At 40.7% G+C, this 19,118-nt stretch overlaps 1 protein-coding gene across 3 annotated transcripts in view; it reads left to right on the top strand.

The window, feature by feature from the left end:
• PBX3 (PBX homeobox 3) overlaps positions 1 to 19,118 on the top strand; it is a 222,601-nt gene that overhangs the window by 198,629 nt on the left and 4,854 nt on the right. For 2 of the 3 annotated variants that reach the window (XM_068552932.1, XM_068552933.1), the window contains exons 6-7: positions 17,307 to 17,472; positions 18,732 to 18,844. In XM_068552932.1, coding sequence (XP_068409033.1) covers positions 17,307 to 17,472; positions 18,732 to 18,844 — 279 coding nt within the window. The remainder of the gene's footprint in view (positions 1 to 17,306; positions 17,473 to 18,731; positions 18,845 to 19,118) is intronic. The other variant, XM_068552934.1, reaches the window with a different exon arrangement.

The raw sequence follows: 19,118 nt of genomic DNA, 5'->3' as shown, positions 1-19,118 counted from the left end.
ATTGTGGCTCATGGGCCCAGCTGCTCCGTGGCATGTGGGATCTTCCCAGACCAGGGCTCGAACCCGTGTCCCCTGCATTGGTAGGCAGACTCTCAACCACTGCGCCAACAGGGAAGCCCTCCAGCTTTCTTTTGATTTCCATTTGCATGGCATATCTTTTTCCATCCCCTCACTTTCAGTCTGTATGTGTCCCTAGGTCTGAAGTGGGTTTCTTGTAGACAGCATATATATGGGTCTTGTTTTTGTATCCATTCAGCCAGTCTGTGTCTTTTGGTTGGAGCATTTAATCCATTTACATTTAAGGTAATTATCGATATGTATGTTCCTATTACCATTTTCTTAATTGTTTTGGGATTGTTATTGTAGGTCTTTTCCTTCTCTTGTGTTTCCTGCCTAAAGAAGTTCCTTTAGCGTTTGTTGTAAAGCTGGTTTGGTGGTGCTGAATTCTCTTAGCTTTTGCTTGTCTGTAAAGGTTTTAATTTCTCCGTCGAATCTGAATGAGATCCCTGCTGGGTAGAGTAATCTTGGTTGTAGGTTTTTCGCTTTCATCACTTTAAGTATGTCCTGCCACTCCCTTCTGGCTTGCAGTTTCTGCTGAAAGATCAGCTGTTAACCTTACGGGGATTCCCTTGTATGTTATTTGCTGCTTTTCCACTGCTGCTTTTAATATTTATTTTTGTATTTAATTTTCGATAGTTTGATTAATATGTGTCTTGGCATGTTTCTCCTTGGGTTTATTCTGTATGGGACTCTCTGCACTTCCTGGACTTGACTATCTCCTTTCCCATATTAGGGAAGTTTTCAACTATAATCTCTTCAAATATTTTCTCAGTTCTTTTTTTTGTCTTCTTCTTCTGGGACCCCTATAATTCGAATGTTGGTGCGTTTAATGTTGTCCCAGAGGTCTCTGAGACTGTCCTCAATTCTTTTCATTCTTTTTTTCTTTATTCTGCTCTGCAGTAGTTATTTCCACTATTTTATCTTCCAGGTCACTTATCCGTTCTTCTGCCTCAGTTATTCTGCTACTGATTCCTTCTAGAGAAATTTTAATTTCATTTGTTGTGTTGTTCATTATTGTATTTTTGCTCTAGTTCTTTTAGGTTCTTGTTAAGCGTTTCTTGTATTTTCTCCATTCTATTTCCAAGATTTTCAATCATCTTTACTATCATTATTCTTAATTATTTTTCAGGTAGACTGCATATTTTCTCTTCATTTGTTTGGTCTGGTGGGTTTTTGTCTTGCTCCTTCATCTGCTGTGTGTTTCTCTGTCTTCTCATTTTGCTTAACTTACTGTGTTTGGGGTCTCCTTTTCGCAGGCTGCAGGTTCGTAGTTCCCGTTGTTTTTGGTGTCTGCCCCCAGTGGGTAAGGTTGGTTCAGTGGGTTGTGTAGGCTTCCTGGTGGAGGGGACTGGTACCTGTGTTCTGGTGGGTGAGGCTGGATCTTGTCTTTCTGGTGGGCGGGACCATGTCCGTTGGTGTGTTTTGGGGTGTCTGTGACCTTATTATGATTTTAGGCAGCCTCTCTGCTAATAGGTGGGGTTGTGTTCCTGTCTTGCTAGTTGTTTGGCATAGGGTGTCCAGCACTGTAGCTTACTGGTCATTGAGTGGAGCTGGGTCTTAGCATTGAGTTGGAGATCTCTGGGAGAGCTTTTGCCATTTGATATTATGTGGAGCTGGGAGGTCTCTGGTGGACCAACGCCCTGAACTCGGCTCTCCCACCTCAGAGGCACAGGCCTCACACCCAGCTGGAGCACCAAGACCCTGAGCGCACGGCTCAGAAGAAAAGGGAGAAAAAAAGAAAGAAAGAAAAATAAAGAAAATAAAATAAAGGTATTAAAATAAAAAATATTAAAAATTAAAAAATTAAAAAGGAATAAAAAAAGAAAAAAAAAGGAAAGAAAGAAGGAAGAGAGCAACCAAACCAAAAAACAAATCTACCAATGATAACAAGCACTAAAAACTATACTAAAAACAACAAAAAAACAAAAAAAAAGGGACAAACAGAACCCTAGGACAAATAGTGAAAGCAAAGCAATACAGACAAAATCACGCAAAGAAGCATACACATTCACACTCAGAAAAAGAGAAAAAGGAAAAATATATATATATTGTTGCTCCCAAAGTCCACTGCCTCAATTTTGGGATGATTCGTTGTCTTTTCAGGTATTCCACATGTGCAGGGTACATCAAGTTGATTGTGGAGATTTAATCTGCTGCTCCTGAGGCTGCTGGGAGAGATTTCCCTTTCTCTTCTTTGTTCGCACAGCTCTTGGGGTTCAGCTTTGGATTTGGACCTGCCTCTGCGTGTAGGTCGCCTGAGGGCGTCTGTTCTCCACTCACACAGGACGGGGTTAAATTAGCAGCTGATTAGGGGGCTCTGGCTCACTCAGGCCGGGGGGAGGGAGGGTACAGAATGCAGGGCGAGCCTGTGGTGGCAGAGGCCGGTGTGACGTTGTACCAGCCTGGGGCGCACCGTGTTTTCTCCCAGGGAAGTTGTCCTTGGATCACGGGACCCTGGCAGTGGCGGGCTGCACAGGCTCCTGGGAGGGGAGGTGTGGATAGTGACCTGTGCTTGCGCACAGGGTTTTTGGTGGCTGTGGCAGCAGCCTTAGGGTTTCATGCCCGTCTCTGGGGTCCACGCTGATAGCCGCGGCTCGCGCCCGTCTCTGGAGCTCATTTAGGCAGTACTTTGAATCCCCTCTCCTTGCGCACCCCGAAACAATGGTCTCTTGCCTCTTAGGCAGTTCCAGACTTTTTCCCGGACTCCCTCCCGGCTAGCTGTGGTGCACTAGCCCCTGTCAGGCTGTGTTCTCGCAGCCAAACCCAGTCCCCTCCATGGAGTCTGAACTCTGAAGCTCGAGCCTCTGCTCCCAGCCCCCACCTGTCTCGGCCGGCAGGTGAGCAGACAAGCCTCTCGGGCTGGTGAGTGCTGGCCAGCACCGATTCTCTGTGCAGGAATCTCTCCGCTTTGCCCTGTTCACCCCTATTGCTGCACTCTCCTCTGTGGCTCCGACACTGTACCCAACAACTGCAGAATACATATTCTTTTGAAGCACTTGCAGAACATTTTGAAAGTTAACTGTATTTTGGGCCATAAAACACCTCTCAATAAATTTTAAATAATTTAAATTAGAGTATATTTTCTGAGTACAGTGAAATTAAACAAACAAAAAATCAGTATCAAAAAGATAAGTAGAAATTCCCGTGTTTGAAAATAAAGCATTGTATTTCTTAATTACTCATGGGTTAATGAAGCCCCAGTGGAAATTGGAAAATATTTTAACTGATAATGAAAATACACCTATCAAAATTCATGGTATGGGAGTTCGCTGGCAGTCTAGTGGTAAGGACTCCGCGCTTTCACTGCCAAGGACCTGGGTTCAATCCCTGGTCAGGGAACTAAGGTCCCGCAAGCCGTGTGGTGTGGCCAAAAAAAAAAAGGAAAAAAAAATTCATGGGATGCAGCTAAAGCCATGCTTAGAAGGAAATTTATAGCTTTAAATATTCATATCTATGTGTGTTTTTTAATACTGTGTATATACAGTATACATAGAGTAAGAGGGAAGGCTGAAAATCAGTGAGCTAACGGTCCATCTCAAGGTATTAAAGGAGAATAAGTTAAACCCAAATAAGTGTCAGGTAACTGGGTTGAAAATCAACGGAGAGGGACTTCCCTGGCGGTCCAGTGGTTAGGACTCGACACATTCATTGCCGTGGGCCAGGGTTTGATCCCGGTTCAGGGAACTAAGATCCTGAAAGCCATGCAGTGCAGCCAAAAAAAAAAAAAAAAAAAAAAAAATCAAGGGAGAGAAGTTCTCAAATACTGGTATAAATAGTTTCCTTTTCTCCCTCTTGACTTCCTAAAGTTACATGTTTAGACTCTTGCCCTCCAGATACAGCAGATTCTCTATCAAAACTAAGTGTCGTTCCTTGTGTTCCATTTAGGCAGTGGTACTATCCTTTCATACCACTTATTTTTAGAAATTGGGACTTTAACTCCAGATGACTGTACATTCAGTATAGGAAGTACAGAAACAGACTCCACTCTACCACTACTAAGTAGCAGTGTGACATTGAGCAAATCATTTAACCTGAAGTTCCCATTTTTTGACTTGTAAGATTAGGATAATGATAATTTCTTCAGAGGTTTGAAGGCTAAATGAGATCATGTACGTAGACTGCTGTTACAGGGACTGGTATATAATGAGTGCTCAATAAATGCTAATTTGTCATGCATTCAACCAGAGATTTCTTGCTGGGTATGTTGTATATATAGAGCCTCATAAAGTTTCCAAAAGAAAGAGGGAACAGACGCTCTGACCACCGGCAAACTAGTGTGCTAGCAGCCCCTAGCCCCTAGGTTTTCACAGGCTTCGTAAAGGTGAGAGCCAGAGTGGGCACAGGGTGTGGGTCGGGGGTGAGTGGGGTTGTGTCTGTTCTTACACTCTGAGTAGACCTACCCTAGGTGTATTCTTTACTCTAAAAATGCATGTGGTTCTTTATAGTGAGAATTGTGTGTGTTGAAAGGGTAGGACACCTTTTGAGGATAAGTATTCCTATTTTAAATAGGTTCAGTGAAATTTTCTCGATTTTTAAAAAGAAAACTGGTGTGTGTATTTGGTAGGGAGAGGTATTTGAATATGTAAGGGTTTCTATGAAAGGCTTGACTATAGGATTTCTTTACATAGGACACTGAATACATTTTGATAATTTCAGTTACAGGAAGTAGATTTACATGAAATTTACCTGGACAAAAAATCCGTTCCATTGTTTTTTAGAGTGCTCTTGAGTTTTAATTCTGGGACGCTGATGTGTTGCCTTCGGAGATGGCTCTATCTCTCAGTGCAGCTGATGGGAGCCAGTTTCACAGCTGTGATGTCAGTGTTTCAAAATCTGTCGAAGAGGCTTTCCATGGAGGCCATAGAGGAACCTATTCAGTTGTACACCTAACACATTTTTTATTTTTTAATGAGAGAAGTAATTTTAAAGGAAAAAATCTTTAACTGAAAACATGCTTTGGGGTAATTTAGAACCACCCCTCAGCATGTGTTTTAGGGAGATGAACGGTGTCATTTGTTTTTTTGTGTACTGTGGCCGCGAGGCTGACGTTTTATGTACTTTTGCAGATGAGCCTCCTTGTGAATGTCACGAGCAGTTATCAGTCTATCATGTATAGAGTAGAAAGGGCAAAGCCAAACTGTAAGGGTGTCAGTACATTATGGCAATAAAATTTTTCACAGCCTCAAATAAAAACAAATACAGTACTTGACAAGTGAATCTGTTTTAGATTATTTCAAATACTATGGAAACGGAATTTCTGTTTGTTTAGTTCTCTTATTAGAATTGAATTGTGTTTCAAAAGTTGGTTTTCAAGTCAGTTGTTCAGAATTTGGAACTTACTTTCTAAAAAAAATTAAAACGGTCTGGATTATTGGGCTAGCTCACATTTTAACCATAAAGGAGCTGAAATATTTTACACTGAAAAAGTAGGCTATACTTTGGTAGCCCTAGCCATTTAATACAATGGAAAATAAATAAAATCGAATAAACAATTTAAAACATTTATGAAGACTATTAAGAAAAAACAAGTTTTATTAGACAAGGCATAGTGGGAAAAGCACAGGAAAGGCTGTGACCCTCAGGCAAACTACATAAACTTTCTGACCTCAGTTTTTACATCAGTTAAACTGGGTCTTTGTGAGGCTAAATGAGATAATAATGTGAAGTTCCTGGTACAGTGGCTGGCTCTAAATTAGCTCTCTGTAAGTGGCTGCTGTTATAAATATATGTACAGGTAGGATCCAAACCCAGGTTTCCTACAAATTCTAGATCCACTGCCTTGTCCTGCGCGTGGCTGTGTTGGGGCAGGAGCGAGGAGGGACATGGAGGCAGGGGTAGTGCTGTCAGCTGTTTGTGCAAAACCCGCAGGTGCGTGGCAGACAGGAGCTCTTGGTCAGGTGTCACCCTCCTGGGAGGAAGTTTATGATGCTCAGGTGTGCAGGGGAGCAACCCCTTTTCCCTTCTCTCACTGCTGCTTAGTCCCCACTGCCAGAACCCTGCCAGCACTGGGAGTAGGACAGGTTCTCCCAGAATCCAGAACTCCTGTGGAAATGGTGTCCTGACCTTAGTGATGACAGGAAGCCAGCATAACCTGTAGAGGGTTTTGTTGTCGTTGCTCTTGTTGCTTGTTTGTTTTAAGAAAAGGGAGAGCTAACACTTACTCGGTGCCTAGTACATCCCAGGCACAGTTCTGTGCCTTTTTTTTTTTTTTAAACATGTTATCTCATTTACCGTTCTTGACAGCCCTGTGGGGAGAAGGTATCGTTATCCCATGCTATAGACCAGGAAAAGAGAACTTAGATGATGTTGCTGGACTAAGGTAACACAGCTAGGAAATCAGAGAGCGGGGATTCACACTCAGGTCTGTCTGGCTCTCAAGTGCCCTTTGGGTTCTCAAGGGAATGCACACGTGTGGTTATCTACAGTGTGTCCAGCCTTTCTGTCCTTACGTAAACTTCACTGGGTGTGCACCCTTGGGAAGGAGAGGAGTGGAATGAGATTTAGTTTATTAACACCATTAAGTTTAAAAATTGAACAGTATCTGGCTTCCATCCCTCATTTCAAATTGAATCACATAATGGGGATGAAAACATATTGATTAGAGAGAAACTATTTATTAGAGGTAAAATTGTTTACAATGTAAATAAGCTACATGTTCCATTATACACAACTTGGCATTTCAACATTTCATAATCTGTTGCATTTAATTAGGCACAGTACATAAAGTATGTATCACAAGTAAACATGGGAAGCACAGTGGCAAATTTTTCTGATTTGTGCTTCATAAATGTTCAGTTTGCTAATCTCATTCATGATGTTTTAGTGTTAGCTGCTGCTTTTCCAAACAAGTGCTGATCCTCTCCCTAACGTATTTTATGCAAGGAAGCAAAACTAAGGATGAACCCTAAAGTTCTGCACTTCTGCCTCTTAAAGATTAAGTCGTTAAGTAATAATTTTTCTCTTTTATTTAACATTGTTATTAAAATGATAAATAAATGTAGTGATAGAATTTGAAATGTAAGATATAATTAATGCTCATTAATAAATTGGCTTTCAGTGACTGTAGAGACATTGTAGATGGTTTAGCGTTTTAATTTGAACATGGCGTTTTTCTTAAAGGCAAAGCAATCTGGGAAACTTTAGTGGCTTGAGATTTACAAAGTGTCTGATTTTAATTATTTCAAGAATTCTCTGGCCTGCCAACGCTATCTTCCAGATAGAATACAGGAATGGGATTGCTGATTCCTGCAGCTGTGTGGGCCAGTATGCTGGCACTTAATACTCTTCAAGATTGCTAAATAACTTCCAAGTGCTTTTTTTTTTTTTTTAAGAAGATTGGTTACTTTTTTCACTGAAAAGTACATTTTCTTTTTTTTGAAAAGTACCTTTTTCTAATTTAAAAAAACCCCAGTACTTGCTTATCTGAAATCAATTTGGATAATATTTGAAAACACACAGAAAAACACAAAATTGGAAGTTACTTATAAACCCACTCTAAAAGATAATCACGTATTGGTACGTGTGTCCTAGTACTTTTTTTGTATGCATACTTGTATGTGTATGTTTGTGTGTACACACCTGTGTATGTCTATGTGTAAGTATTTTTAACCCCTCCAAATTCTCATGCTGTGTGCAGAGAAAAAAGAAGCCCTTTCCTCCTCTTTACAGTATATTGTGAATATTTCCCACATATCGTTTTCTTCAGCATTTTTAATCAATGATTATATTCCATTATACAGATGTGCTATAAATTAACTTCTCTTTTTACTGTTGTAAGTAGGACTGTGGTGAATTTCTTTGCACATATAATCTCTAAATATTTCATCAAGATAAATTCTTAGTAACGCTGAGTCAAAGTGTATGTATATCCATATTTGCTGGCATACTTTAGGGAAAGGTTATGCTAAATAATAAGTAAACTGTATCTACCCCTTTCTGTTTATTTCTTTAAATGTTTTTGATTTCCTGAAGCTGACAAATTTGTTCTTTGTTGAGCTCCAAAAGGTCACGGTGACACATCATTGTGATTGCCTGAGTGAGCCTTGTTTTTATAGCTGAAGGTCTTTACTAGATACACCCCATCCAAGGGGCTCCCACATGTACTCATACAAAGAAGTTAATGCAACTAGAATTAGCCTGCTCACTTAAGGGAGCAGTCTTGAACTCAGGTGCACATGCTTCACAAAGTAGCTGAAGATTTTCCAGAGGGTACAAGGGCATGCATGGTTTTAAGGTTATCACTGGTCAGCTTTCCTTATGTGTGTGTGTGTGTGTGTGTGTGTGTATATATATATATATACATATATATATATATATATATATGTATATATATATATATACTCCTTCCTGAAATCCACTTGCCTCAGAAAACTGCTGTGGTAGTAGCTCATGTGGCTGTCCTTTTCCCTCTTCCCCTTTTCCACTTGCCCTTTTCGTAGTTTAGGAAACAGATAGTCCCATCCATTGCCCCAAAGTCTGAGACCCTCTCTGGTTCCCAGCAAGGGATTGTGTGAAATATTGGTGATAACCAAACCTCCTTCAATCAGCACTTTATAACCCAGCACCCCTCTGATTAAGAAATGCATGTGTTAATTCTGTATTGAAGAATGTGTTCACAGTATTCAGTAGTTTACAAATAATTTAGTGAATCAGAATTAAAGCAATGTTCCCCTCCAAAGTACTCTCAGTAACTTCATAAGGGGGAATTTCAAGGCTGATAAATATAGAACTTTTAATAATAAAGTGTTGTTTCAACTATTAAAAAAAAATACATGTGTGATAAAACCTTAGTTTTGATGGTCAAAATAAGTATTATCAAAATAAGTATTGGTATTGCTTTGATTAATTTTAGACTAAGTGTGATGATAGCTTAATCCAGAAGGATATGTTAAACATGTAGAGCATTATAATTATAGTAAATAAAAAGAGTTTAAAATTTTCAATTTCCATATATTACTTTTGTAGAGCATAAAAGTATATTGCATTAGGATAATATGAGAGGGAAATGAAATGGAAATGCGCTTCCAACACAAAAGAGAACACAGCATTTTTGACTATTAAAGAAAAACGAGTTTATATATTTTTAAAATGGATAGTGGGTATCAAATTGCTTTGCTATTTATATTTGGTTGGATACATTTTAAAGAATAGCATTACAGTTTTATTTTAAAATGTCAACATTTATGACATACTGAAATAACATTGTTTACAACTCTATAAACTTATAATGAAAAATTGTAGATGCCAACTTAAAAAATGTACAAAGGAGAAAAAAATGTGTGAGCAGATACCTGATTTTTTTCAACTTTTTTAGGCAGTATTCCAGCAAAAAGGGTGACATGGGACAGGCACCTAAATGGGAAGGCTGCCTCACCTGGCCTCAGGTGGCCTCAGGGGAACGTTCCCCACAGTACTTCCTAGAAATCTCAGGCTCCCCTCCCTTAGTGAGCCCTGGCGTGGTGGAGGTGGTGAGATCACCTGCAGAGCTCTTCTTCCGGCTTTCCCTTGCCTGGAGCGCTCTCCCCTTCCCTGTACCTTAGCCAGAGCCTGCCAGTCCCTCAGGTGCTTTAGGTCCCTCAGGCCTAGTACTCATGTCTCCTCCCTCTCTCTCGGCTCCCTCATTCTCCACAGTGAAAATATGCCTCCCTTGTTAGACCTCCACCAGACGTCACCTCTTGCAGAAACACTCCTTGATTCCCCTTTCCTCTTTTCCTTTAGAATGGTTTCTCCTTCCTCTTTCACTATAAAAGAGGGGTTCAGAAGTTAAGGGAAAAGGGAGTTAAGTTAGAAAGTAGAATGAGTCTCTGGAATCTTGGCGAGGTCCAGGTAGAGGGAGGCAGTGGCTTATGTGTTTGGCTTGTGTCAACAGAGCTTCTAGAGCTTTGTACCTCTGAAATACGGAGTCTCAGTAAAAATACTGTTGAATTGAATTGAAGCTGAAGTCCAGTTCAGGTTTCACCTTACCTCTGAATTCTTAGATTTCCCAGATCTGCTGGGACTTCTCTCCTTCCAAATTCCTTGTGTACTTATAGTCTATTCTGTACAGCTTGGTGTGTCATCATCACCATCCTGCAATTTTTGGTAATTATTTTGAGTGTCTAGCATTGTTTTTATAACCAAATTGTAAATTCTAGGCAGGTAGAGGTACCTGTTTATTTTTTCATCTCCCCATGGCACCTGCTATAGCACTGGCCATAACAGATACTCGATAAACATATCCCGGTTCATTGTAAAAAAGGAAAAAAATTGATGGGGTGTCCTGGGGTTGAAGTATGGATATGTCACACTTCACTGTATGATTTTGGACCACTTGTGTATAGTCTAGATCTCTTGATTCTTCATTGATAAAACATAGGTGGTAGTGATAGCTAATAATATCAGGTAATCACTATGGGCTAAAATCATTAATGTACGTAGCATTTCTATGAGGAAGATATATTACTACTCTTATTGTTCTCACTGTATATGAGAGTAATATAAAGTACTAAAATAATCTGCCCAGGGTCACTAATAGTAAATGGCAGTGTGGATTTGAAACCAGACCCTGAGTCCCAAGCATTTACCCATCATGTGATTACTGCCCATATCTGATGTATCTACCTAAGTTAAAGATTCTAAGTGAGTAGAAGGTTCTGGGTATCTTTTTGAAAGAGGTAAAAAAGTGACACAAAAGTTGAATTTAGTTACATATTTGGAAAACATTTTTACTTTTTTCCCCAGCTTTATTGAAATATAACTGAAACATAACATTGTTTAACGTATACAAGGTGTTGATATGATACATTTAAAAATTGCCAAATAATTACTGCACAGTGTTAGTTACCACCTTCATCCCATCACATAGTTACCATTTCTTTTTCCTAGTGAGAACATTTAAGATGTACTCTTTTAGCAACATTCAAGTATGTGATACAGTATTATTAGCTATAATCAACCCCTGGTAACCTCCAGGGGTTTCTCTGAGTTTGTCTCTTTTAGATTCCACATTTTAAAACATTTTACTTTTTCCCAGTCTGTAGGTTATCTTTTCCTTTTGTTTGTTGTTTCCTTTGCTGTGCAAAAGCTTATAGGTTTGATTAGGTCCCATTTGTTTATTTATTTTTGCTTATTAGGTCCCATTTGTTTATTTTTGTTTTTCTTTCTATTGCCTTGGGAGAGTGACCTAAGAAAACACTGGTACGATTTATGTCAAAGAAAGTTTTGCCTATGTTCTCTTCTAGGAGTTTTATGGTATCATGTTTTATATTTAAGTCTTTAAGCCATTTTGAGTTTATTTTGGTGTATGGTGTGAGGGTGTGTTCTAACTTCATTGATTTACATGTGGCTGTCCAACTTTCCCAACACCACTTGCTAAAGAGACTGTCTTTTCCCCATTGTATATTCTTGCCTCCTTTGTCGAAGATTAACTGTCCATAGACGTGTGGCTTTATTTCTGGGCTCTCTAGTCTATTCCACTGATCCATATGTCTGTTGTTGTGCCAGTACCACACTGTTTTGATTACTGTAGCTTTGTAGGCAATAGTATTGTCTGAAGTCTGGGAGGGTTTTGCCTCCTGCTTTGTTCTTTTTCCTACAGATTGCTTTGGAAATTCTGGGTCTTTTATGGTTCCATATAAATTTTAGGATTATTTGTTCTAGTTCTGTGAAAAATGTCATGGGTAATCTGATAGGGATCGCATTAAATCTGTAGATTGCCTTGGGTAGTATGGCTGTTTTAACAATATTAATTCTTCCAATCCAAGAGCATGGGATATCTTTCCATTTCTTTGAGTCATCTTCAGTTTCCTTTATTAATGTTTTGTGGTTCTCAGCATATAAATCTTTAACCTCCTTGGTCAGGTTTATACCTGGTTTTGGTTTTTTTGGGGGTTTTTTTTTGATGTGATTTTTAAGGGATTGTTTGTTTACATTCCCTTTCTGATATTTCCTTGTTAATGTGTGATGTGACCGACAAGGGCTTAATTTCCAAAATATACAACCAGCTCATACAACTCAATAACAAAAAAAAAAACCCAATTGAAAAATGGGCAGAAGACCTTAATAGACATTTCTCCAAAGAAGGCATATGGATGGTCAATAGGCACATGAAAAGATGCTCATCATCACTAATTATTAAAGAAATGCAAATCAAAACTATAATGAGGTACCACCTCACACTGGTCAGAATGACCATCATTAAAAAGTCTACAAATAACAAATGTTGGAGAGGGTGTAGAGAAAAGGGAACCCTCTTACACTGTTGGTGGGAATGTAAATTGGTGCAGCCACTATGGAAAACAGTATGGAGGTTCCTCAAAAAAATAGAAACAGTGTTACCATATGATCCAGCAGTCCCATTTCTGGGCATATACCCAGACAAAACTATAATTCAAAAAGATACATGCACCCCTATGTTCATAGCAGCACTATTTACAATAGCCAAGACATGGAAACAACCTAAATGTCCATCAACAGATGAATGGATAAAGATGTGGTGTGTATATATACAATGGAATATTACTCAGCAATAAGAAAGAATGAAATAATGCCATTTGCAGCAATATGGATGGACCTAGAGATTATCATACTAAGTGAAGTAAGTCAGAGAAAGACAAATACCATATGATATCACTTATATGTGGAATCTAAAATATGACACAAATGAACATATCTCTGAAACAGAAACAGACTCATAGATGAAGAGAACAGACTTGTGGTTGCCAAGGGGGAAGAGGGGTTAGGGAGGGAAGGATTGGGAGTTTGGGATCAGCAGATGGAAACTAGTATATATAAACAACAAGGTCCTACTGTATAGCACAGGGAACTATATTGGAACCATAATAAACCATAATAGAAAGGAATATGAAAAAGAATATATATACGTATGTATGTATGTATGACTGAATCACTTTGCCGTACAGCAGAAATTAACACAACATTGTAAATCAATTATACTTCAGTAAAATATTTTTTAAAAAGAAAGAAAGAGAAACATTTTACTTTTTAAAGGCAGTTGGCAGTCTGCAGCTGAATTGAGTCAGGGGAAATGCATGGCTATAGTAATTGGGAGAGAACAGATGCTTTTCCAGCCACTTCTTGGCCTTGCAGAAGGGCTCCAGAAAATCACCAGCCTGCACAATGTTCACTACTCATTTCCCTGACTGCCAAAGACGTACAGTCTGGGAGCTGGTAGCAATGAACGTCAGTAGGAGGAGGAGAGTACTTGTATTTTTATTCTCGTTTTTAACTGATCTTAAAATTCTTGCCTGGCCCTTTGCCTTCTGCACAGTCCAGAGTCATGAGTCCTTGATATGTGGCTCAAAAGAGAAGCACAGGACAGTATATTCCCTTTTTCTCCACCAATTTTCTGTTTGTGTTTCTATTCTGGGACCAGTGTACAGACCATTGCAGTTCAGAGAGAGAGCAAGCTCTGCTCTCCTTTGAGCCAGTGTGTACAGCCTGGCTCCACTGTGAGCCGTGTGTAGGAGAGGGCCACATGTGCTCTGTAGCTTTTGGTGCTTCCAGCTGGGTGACTTTTGCAATTGTATCCATCTGATTTTGAAATGTGAAAAAAACTCCTGAACTTAGGTGTGGATTTATACATTAATTACACCGATCTCAGTTGCAGCAGTGTGGTCTTAATAGCCGATTGCTGCAATATCCAAATCTGTGATATCAGAATGTGACGTGCATATTTTAATTTGAGAAATAGTTGAACATTTTTAGATATTCATTTAGATGTGGTTATGCAGGTTAAACATAACGTATGATCACTGCTTCTTTCATTGCTTCCAATTAAACCTTGCTTGTTAGTTTAACCTCTAGGTAATCCCATCAAACAATTGATGTCAAGGAAACACTGCCCACAGTAGCTTCAGATGAGTGGCCATTAATTTTAATTGCCTTGATATTAAAGATTAAGAAGTATCGGGACTAGCAGAATAGAAACGATCTGATGTCAAGCAAATCCACTTGCTAAAGCTTCCCCAGGCTGCTGGTGATATGAAAATTTTACTGTGAGAATTAAATAAACCTTTATTAGTGATGACTGTTGTTTGATTGGTCCAGGGGTATGCATAAACACAGAATTCTTACATATCTGGAGATGAGACCTTTGATGGTATAGAGATTCCTCAATTATGAAACCGTTAATAAAGCTGTAATCAGATTTTCCAGGCTAGGTTTCATTAATGTATTATAGCTTCTCTGATTGTCAAGGTAATATTAACTACAAAGTACAGAATCCAACAGAGAATTGTTTAGAAGAAGAGAATTCTAAGATGGGCCTTTCTTGCTAAATTCAGAGTTGGGGAATTTTCATTAATTATGCTTAAGAAATTCCAAATTCCCTCTCAACCAGGAATATCTCCCTTTGCACTAGAGATACATTCAATATTTAACTCTTTCAGAGCCCTGACAGTCTTAATCAGACAAGCTAGAGTGATACATATTGAAGGAGGTTTTTGTGAGCTGGCTCGCTAGGTCTGCCTCCTGAGCTGAGGACATGCTTGTGACAAGTGAGTTGGGGGCTATGCGAACTTGCTTTAACAAGCATAACCAGAGCAAATGCCTTTGGGGTCATTTTACAGTCTTAATTCGGAACTTTTATATTTAGAGTCATAGAATTCTGGTCTGGGAATGGATCCTAATAGTCGCTGAGGCTGCCTTCTCCTGGTGCGGAAATGCCTCCCAGAGCATCTGCCTCCATGCTCTTGGAGGCCTGGGCCCCACATCAGCATCATCTCGGCTTCTCCCTCTCCCCTGGCCTCCACAGTGAATCAGTGGCCAAATTCTGCCTACTCTAGTCCCCTTCCATGACCTCTGCCCTCTCCACGACTCCTGTTCTGCCGGGCTCAGGTCCTCCTCACCTGTGTGCCCTCCTGACTCTTCCTCCCCCACCACGTCCCACACAGTTATCCCACGCGCCTGCCCCAAGCACATGGGGCTGAAAGAAGGGAGAGCAGAGGAGGCCGATGGCAGAATGGAGTTGGGTCCCTCAGGGCTGTTTGAGAGCCTAATATTGTGACAGTCTAGATGTTGGAACTAAGGCCCATGAGTGGAAATGGAAGGGAACCGGATCTTAGTTCTGAGTAGAGAGCTGTGTATCCATCAGAACTATCTAACGGTGGAATCAGGGACTTCGTGACGTGGCGAATACCACGTCTCTGGCGGTGGAGATGCCATGAACATGAAGAGAAAATGGAGAAAGAGGCGCAGGTTTAAAGGACACATGAATTCTCTTTTAGACCTGTTGAGTTGCAGGTTGTGGCAGAACATTTCTAAGGAAATGTCTTAAAAATTGAGAACTGAGAGTCTTCATAGAAGTTAGGGATAGAGATGGAAATCTGGGAGTCATTCACAGAGACAGTGGTTGAAATCGTTAATAGAGATAAGATTGCTCAAGGAGAAAGAAGAGAGCCAAGGGCTGAGTCTTGGAGAAAGCACGCACGCGCACACACCCACACCCACACACACCCTGGTGTGTCAGGGAAGGAGAAGCAGGAGCATAATGTCACAGAAACCATGCAAAGAAAGCGCTTTAAGAAGGAGCCGGAGGTGTGGGGGAGGTAATTACAAGTATCAGACGCTGCTGAGAGGTCAAACAAGTTGCAGAGAGAGAAGGCCATTGGATTTGGGACAGGTGTGATGCCTGTGACCACATCAATCAATCACCTAGTCCTTGAGATTGTTAAGATTGTTACATGAGAAAATGTATGCAAAGGGCTCTGTGTAATGCTCAGTGCAAAGGAGATGCTCATTAAATAGTTACTATTACCACCACTATTTGAAATGAAGGAAGGAAGGGGCACATCTAATCCTTCATTGGGTCGGGGAGTTGTGTGGGGGGATGACAGTGGAACAGAAACGGCTAGGAAGGCCTGATCTGCAGCATATTTGCTTCCTGATGAGTTTTGGCTTGTTGCTGTCTGAACCTGTGTTCATGGTGGCTGCACAGGTCTTCAGCTAGTGTGCTGGCCTGTGTGTGTGGCACATACGTGCACACAGTGACCCCCCCCCCCCAGGACAGTGTGTGGGCTGCTGCAGGCCAACATTGTCTTCCTCATGTGGCTCCCTTGCCAGGGCTCTCTAGCTTTCCCTGAACGGGTGAGTGCCATAGTTTGAAGAATGAGAGTTCTATTTCCAAAGCAATTAAAGACTTGGCAGAGATGGTCAACTAGCATGCCCATTGGTGTAAATTGGGTTGGAGGGCTTATACCACTCCTTATTTTTCCTCAGGGTCCCTAAATAGCTGTTCAGGATGAAACAGTGACCCACCCCGCCTGATACCACAGCAACATGCCCCTTTGACACATTACTAAGAAATTATTAAAAAGTATTGTTAAACTGTTACTTTAACAAAAGAGAGGTCAGAGCCTTTTATATAGCAAGTGGGTACCTATTCATAAATTGCTGTGTGGGTTTTAGCTGCTTCTTTATATAGCTCAGCTCCCAGGTGCCTGAACACTCAATGTAACTATAGGCAGTGAGTCTTGCGCCGAAGTTTCACTGTCAATGAAATGTGATGAAATCTGCCTGTTGCCAAGATCCTCCTTAGAAATCTCTTCCATTTGCACTGGTTGACATCATAGGTAGTTCGCAAAAGAAATAAGTATGTTCTACCTGATGAAATCAGCCACTGATTCTTTATTTGCATTTGACCTTATTGGAATTGCTTGAGTTTTCACATCGTGACCTTCTCACATGTTAACTGGCACAACTTAAGCAGCCATCTTGGCAGACATACAGTATCTTCTAAGGCAGGAGACAAAGGGGTTTTTCATCCATTATTAATTGATGTTACTCTTTTTAGCACACCAAACATGATTTTACTGTACAGCTGCCAAAATTGTTCCAGACCCCAAAAGAATGTCATTCTTTCACAAGCATTTCTTATTATTTACCTAACTTAACAAATGTTTCCTTTAGTTTTTCAGCTCCTTTTCAGGGGACTAGTCATTTATATGTTAATTGGTATACACCAATTGACTATTTTTTATGAACAGTGCTCCCAGCCATTTTAGTGTTACTGGGGCCAACTCCAAGAAGTGGTCTTATTCCAAGAGTGTTGAGAGGTTTGCCAAAAGAGCAAGTGAGCCTCTGCACCATTCTGCATCATCCCCAGGATGTGATCACAGGCTAGGAATTGAGTGATTCCTAGCCTATTCCAAGGTCTCCTTTTGGTGTCCTACAGTTATTATTGGAAGTTTGATTTTTTGTTCCTCTCTTTGAACCTCACTTCCCCTTACTCATATCCCTGTGATTTGTAGGTATCCAACTGGTTTGGCAACAAACGAATCAGGTACAAGAAGAATATCGGCAAGTTTCAGGAAGAAGCCAATCTCTACGCTGCAAAGACAGCCGTGACAGCTGCACACGCAGTGGCCGCAGCCGTGCAGAACAACCAGACCAACTCGCCCACCACGCCAAATTCTGGTGCGTACGGGCGCTCACTCCCTACTCAGCTCAGGCAGCCTTATGCCACAAACCCCTGTCCCACAGACCAGGAAACAAGAGCCATACTGGGGACACAGTGGACTTATAAAGGAAGATTGATATTAAAATGCAGACTTGTTCTTGGGGTGGGTGAATGACTGGATGGCCAGAGCCTGTAAACCCACTATTCACAGTGAGTGCCACTATGTACTGTTAGATTCTAGAACTTTCACACTTAGTAGTGTTTTTTAATTCAGCAGTTAAGCCAAGTGCTATCACTAATGATTATTTTCACTATATTGTTCCATGTGTCATTTTAAAATCAATGGTGGTCTGTCAAAGAACGAGTGAAATAGAAGTGGGAAATTTACCTGTTGCTGTGAGTAATGAAGCTGGTATGTTGGGGTTAGGACAGCAGGGCTTCCTACCTGATGTAGCTGCAGAGTCGAGTCTGCTGTCCTTACATCTCCTTAGCACCTGTGCTGACTTGGTAGGCTCAGCATGTGGTTAGCTGATCCGGACGTGGTTAGCCGCGAGGGGTATGGTACTTAACACATGGATGCATTATCTTGGCTGCTCATACAATACATTTTGGCCAGATTTTATGAGGCATTTTTTGATGGAGTTGGAAACATCTTAAAATTAGAGGGAACTTGAGTAGCAATGAAAGATGTGCAGCTAGTCCAAACAGATGGACTTGAGAAGCAACTCAAGGGACTTCTCTAAGGAGATAGTTTAAATATATCTTTAAAAATTCAGAAAGTGAGGGGTTTTTTGTTTGTTTTGTTTTGTTGTCTTCTTCCCCCCACCCCCCAAGTTCTTTTTAATGGAGCGTGGAAACTGATGAAAGCTAGGCAGAGCGTATGGCTTAGAAAGAGCTTCAGAAAAATGTTTCTTCTCTGGGTAATTGTCCACCATGACAGTTAATGATGGTGAAGAGCTCACTTAATGACCAAGTCCTGGAGATAAATGAAAACAAGGGGATGGTTCCAGGCCAGCTGCTGGGTGTTTTTCTGTTTGTTTTGATTCTCTCTTTCTTTCATATTTGGGCTTCCCCATTGATAGGACTTTCCTAGATGCAAAATGAATCACAGGACCTAACTCCTTGGAGTTATTCTCCGTCCTCTTAGATCTAGAAATGCTTTATGTTGTACACAACCTTTCCCTTCTGTACCTTTTCTCCTTTCCCTGCCTCTAGGTCTTTGAGGATTATGTGTGTAGCTCTCTGTTATTCAGCTACTTAACTCTTTCCTTTCCAGGTTCTTCTGGTTCTTTTAACCTCCCAAATTCTGGGGACATGTTCATGAACATGCAGAGTCTGAATGGGGATTCTTACCAAGGGTCCCAAGTCGGAGCCAATGTGCAATCACAGGTAGGAGAAATGCCCCAGCTGGGGCCTTTCTAGCAGGGTAGGGTTTGGGCTCAAAACTCCTGACTCTCAACCCGTGGAAGTGGTCTGCACACTGTGCAGATCCTGTGCTGGGTGCTTCCGGACGTGACCATCTGCCCCACCATTTAATTTAATGAGAAGTCAAGTGAACAGTGACTTTGGATGATTCAAACCTGATAAACTTTGTGAATGCATTCGGCTCTGGCTTGAGCTCATGGAGAGGGGTTGGGTGCATATTACTTTTGTAACAAGATAG

Source organism: Eschrichtius robustus, chromosome 10 (assembly GCF_028021215.1).
Source record: "Eschrichtius robustus isolate mEscRob2 chromosome 10, mEscRob2.pri, whole genome shotgun sequence".
NCBI lineage: Eukaryota > Metazoa > Chordata > Mammalia > Artiodactyla > Eschrichtiidae > Eschrichtius > Eschrichtius robustus.
This window is presented reverse-complemented; position numbering and strand designations above follow the sequence as displayed.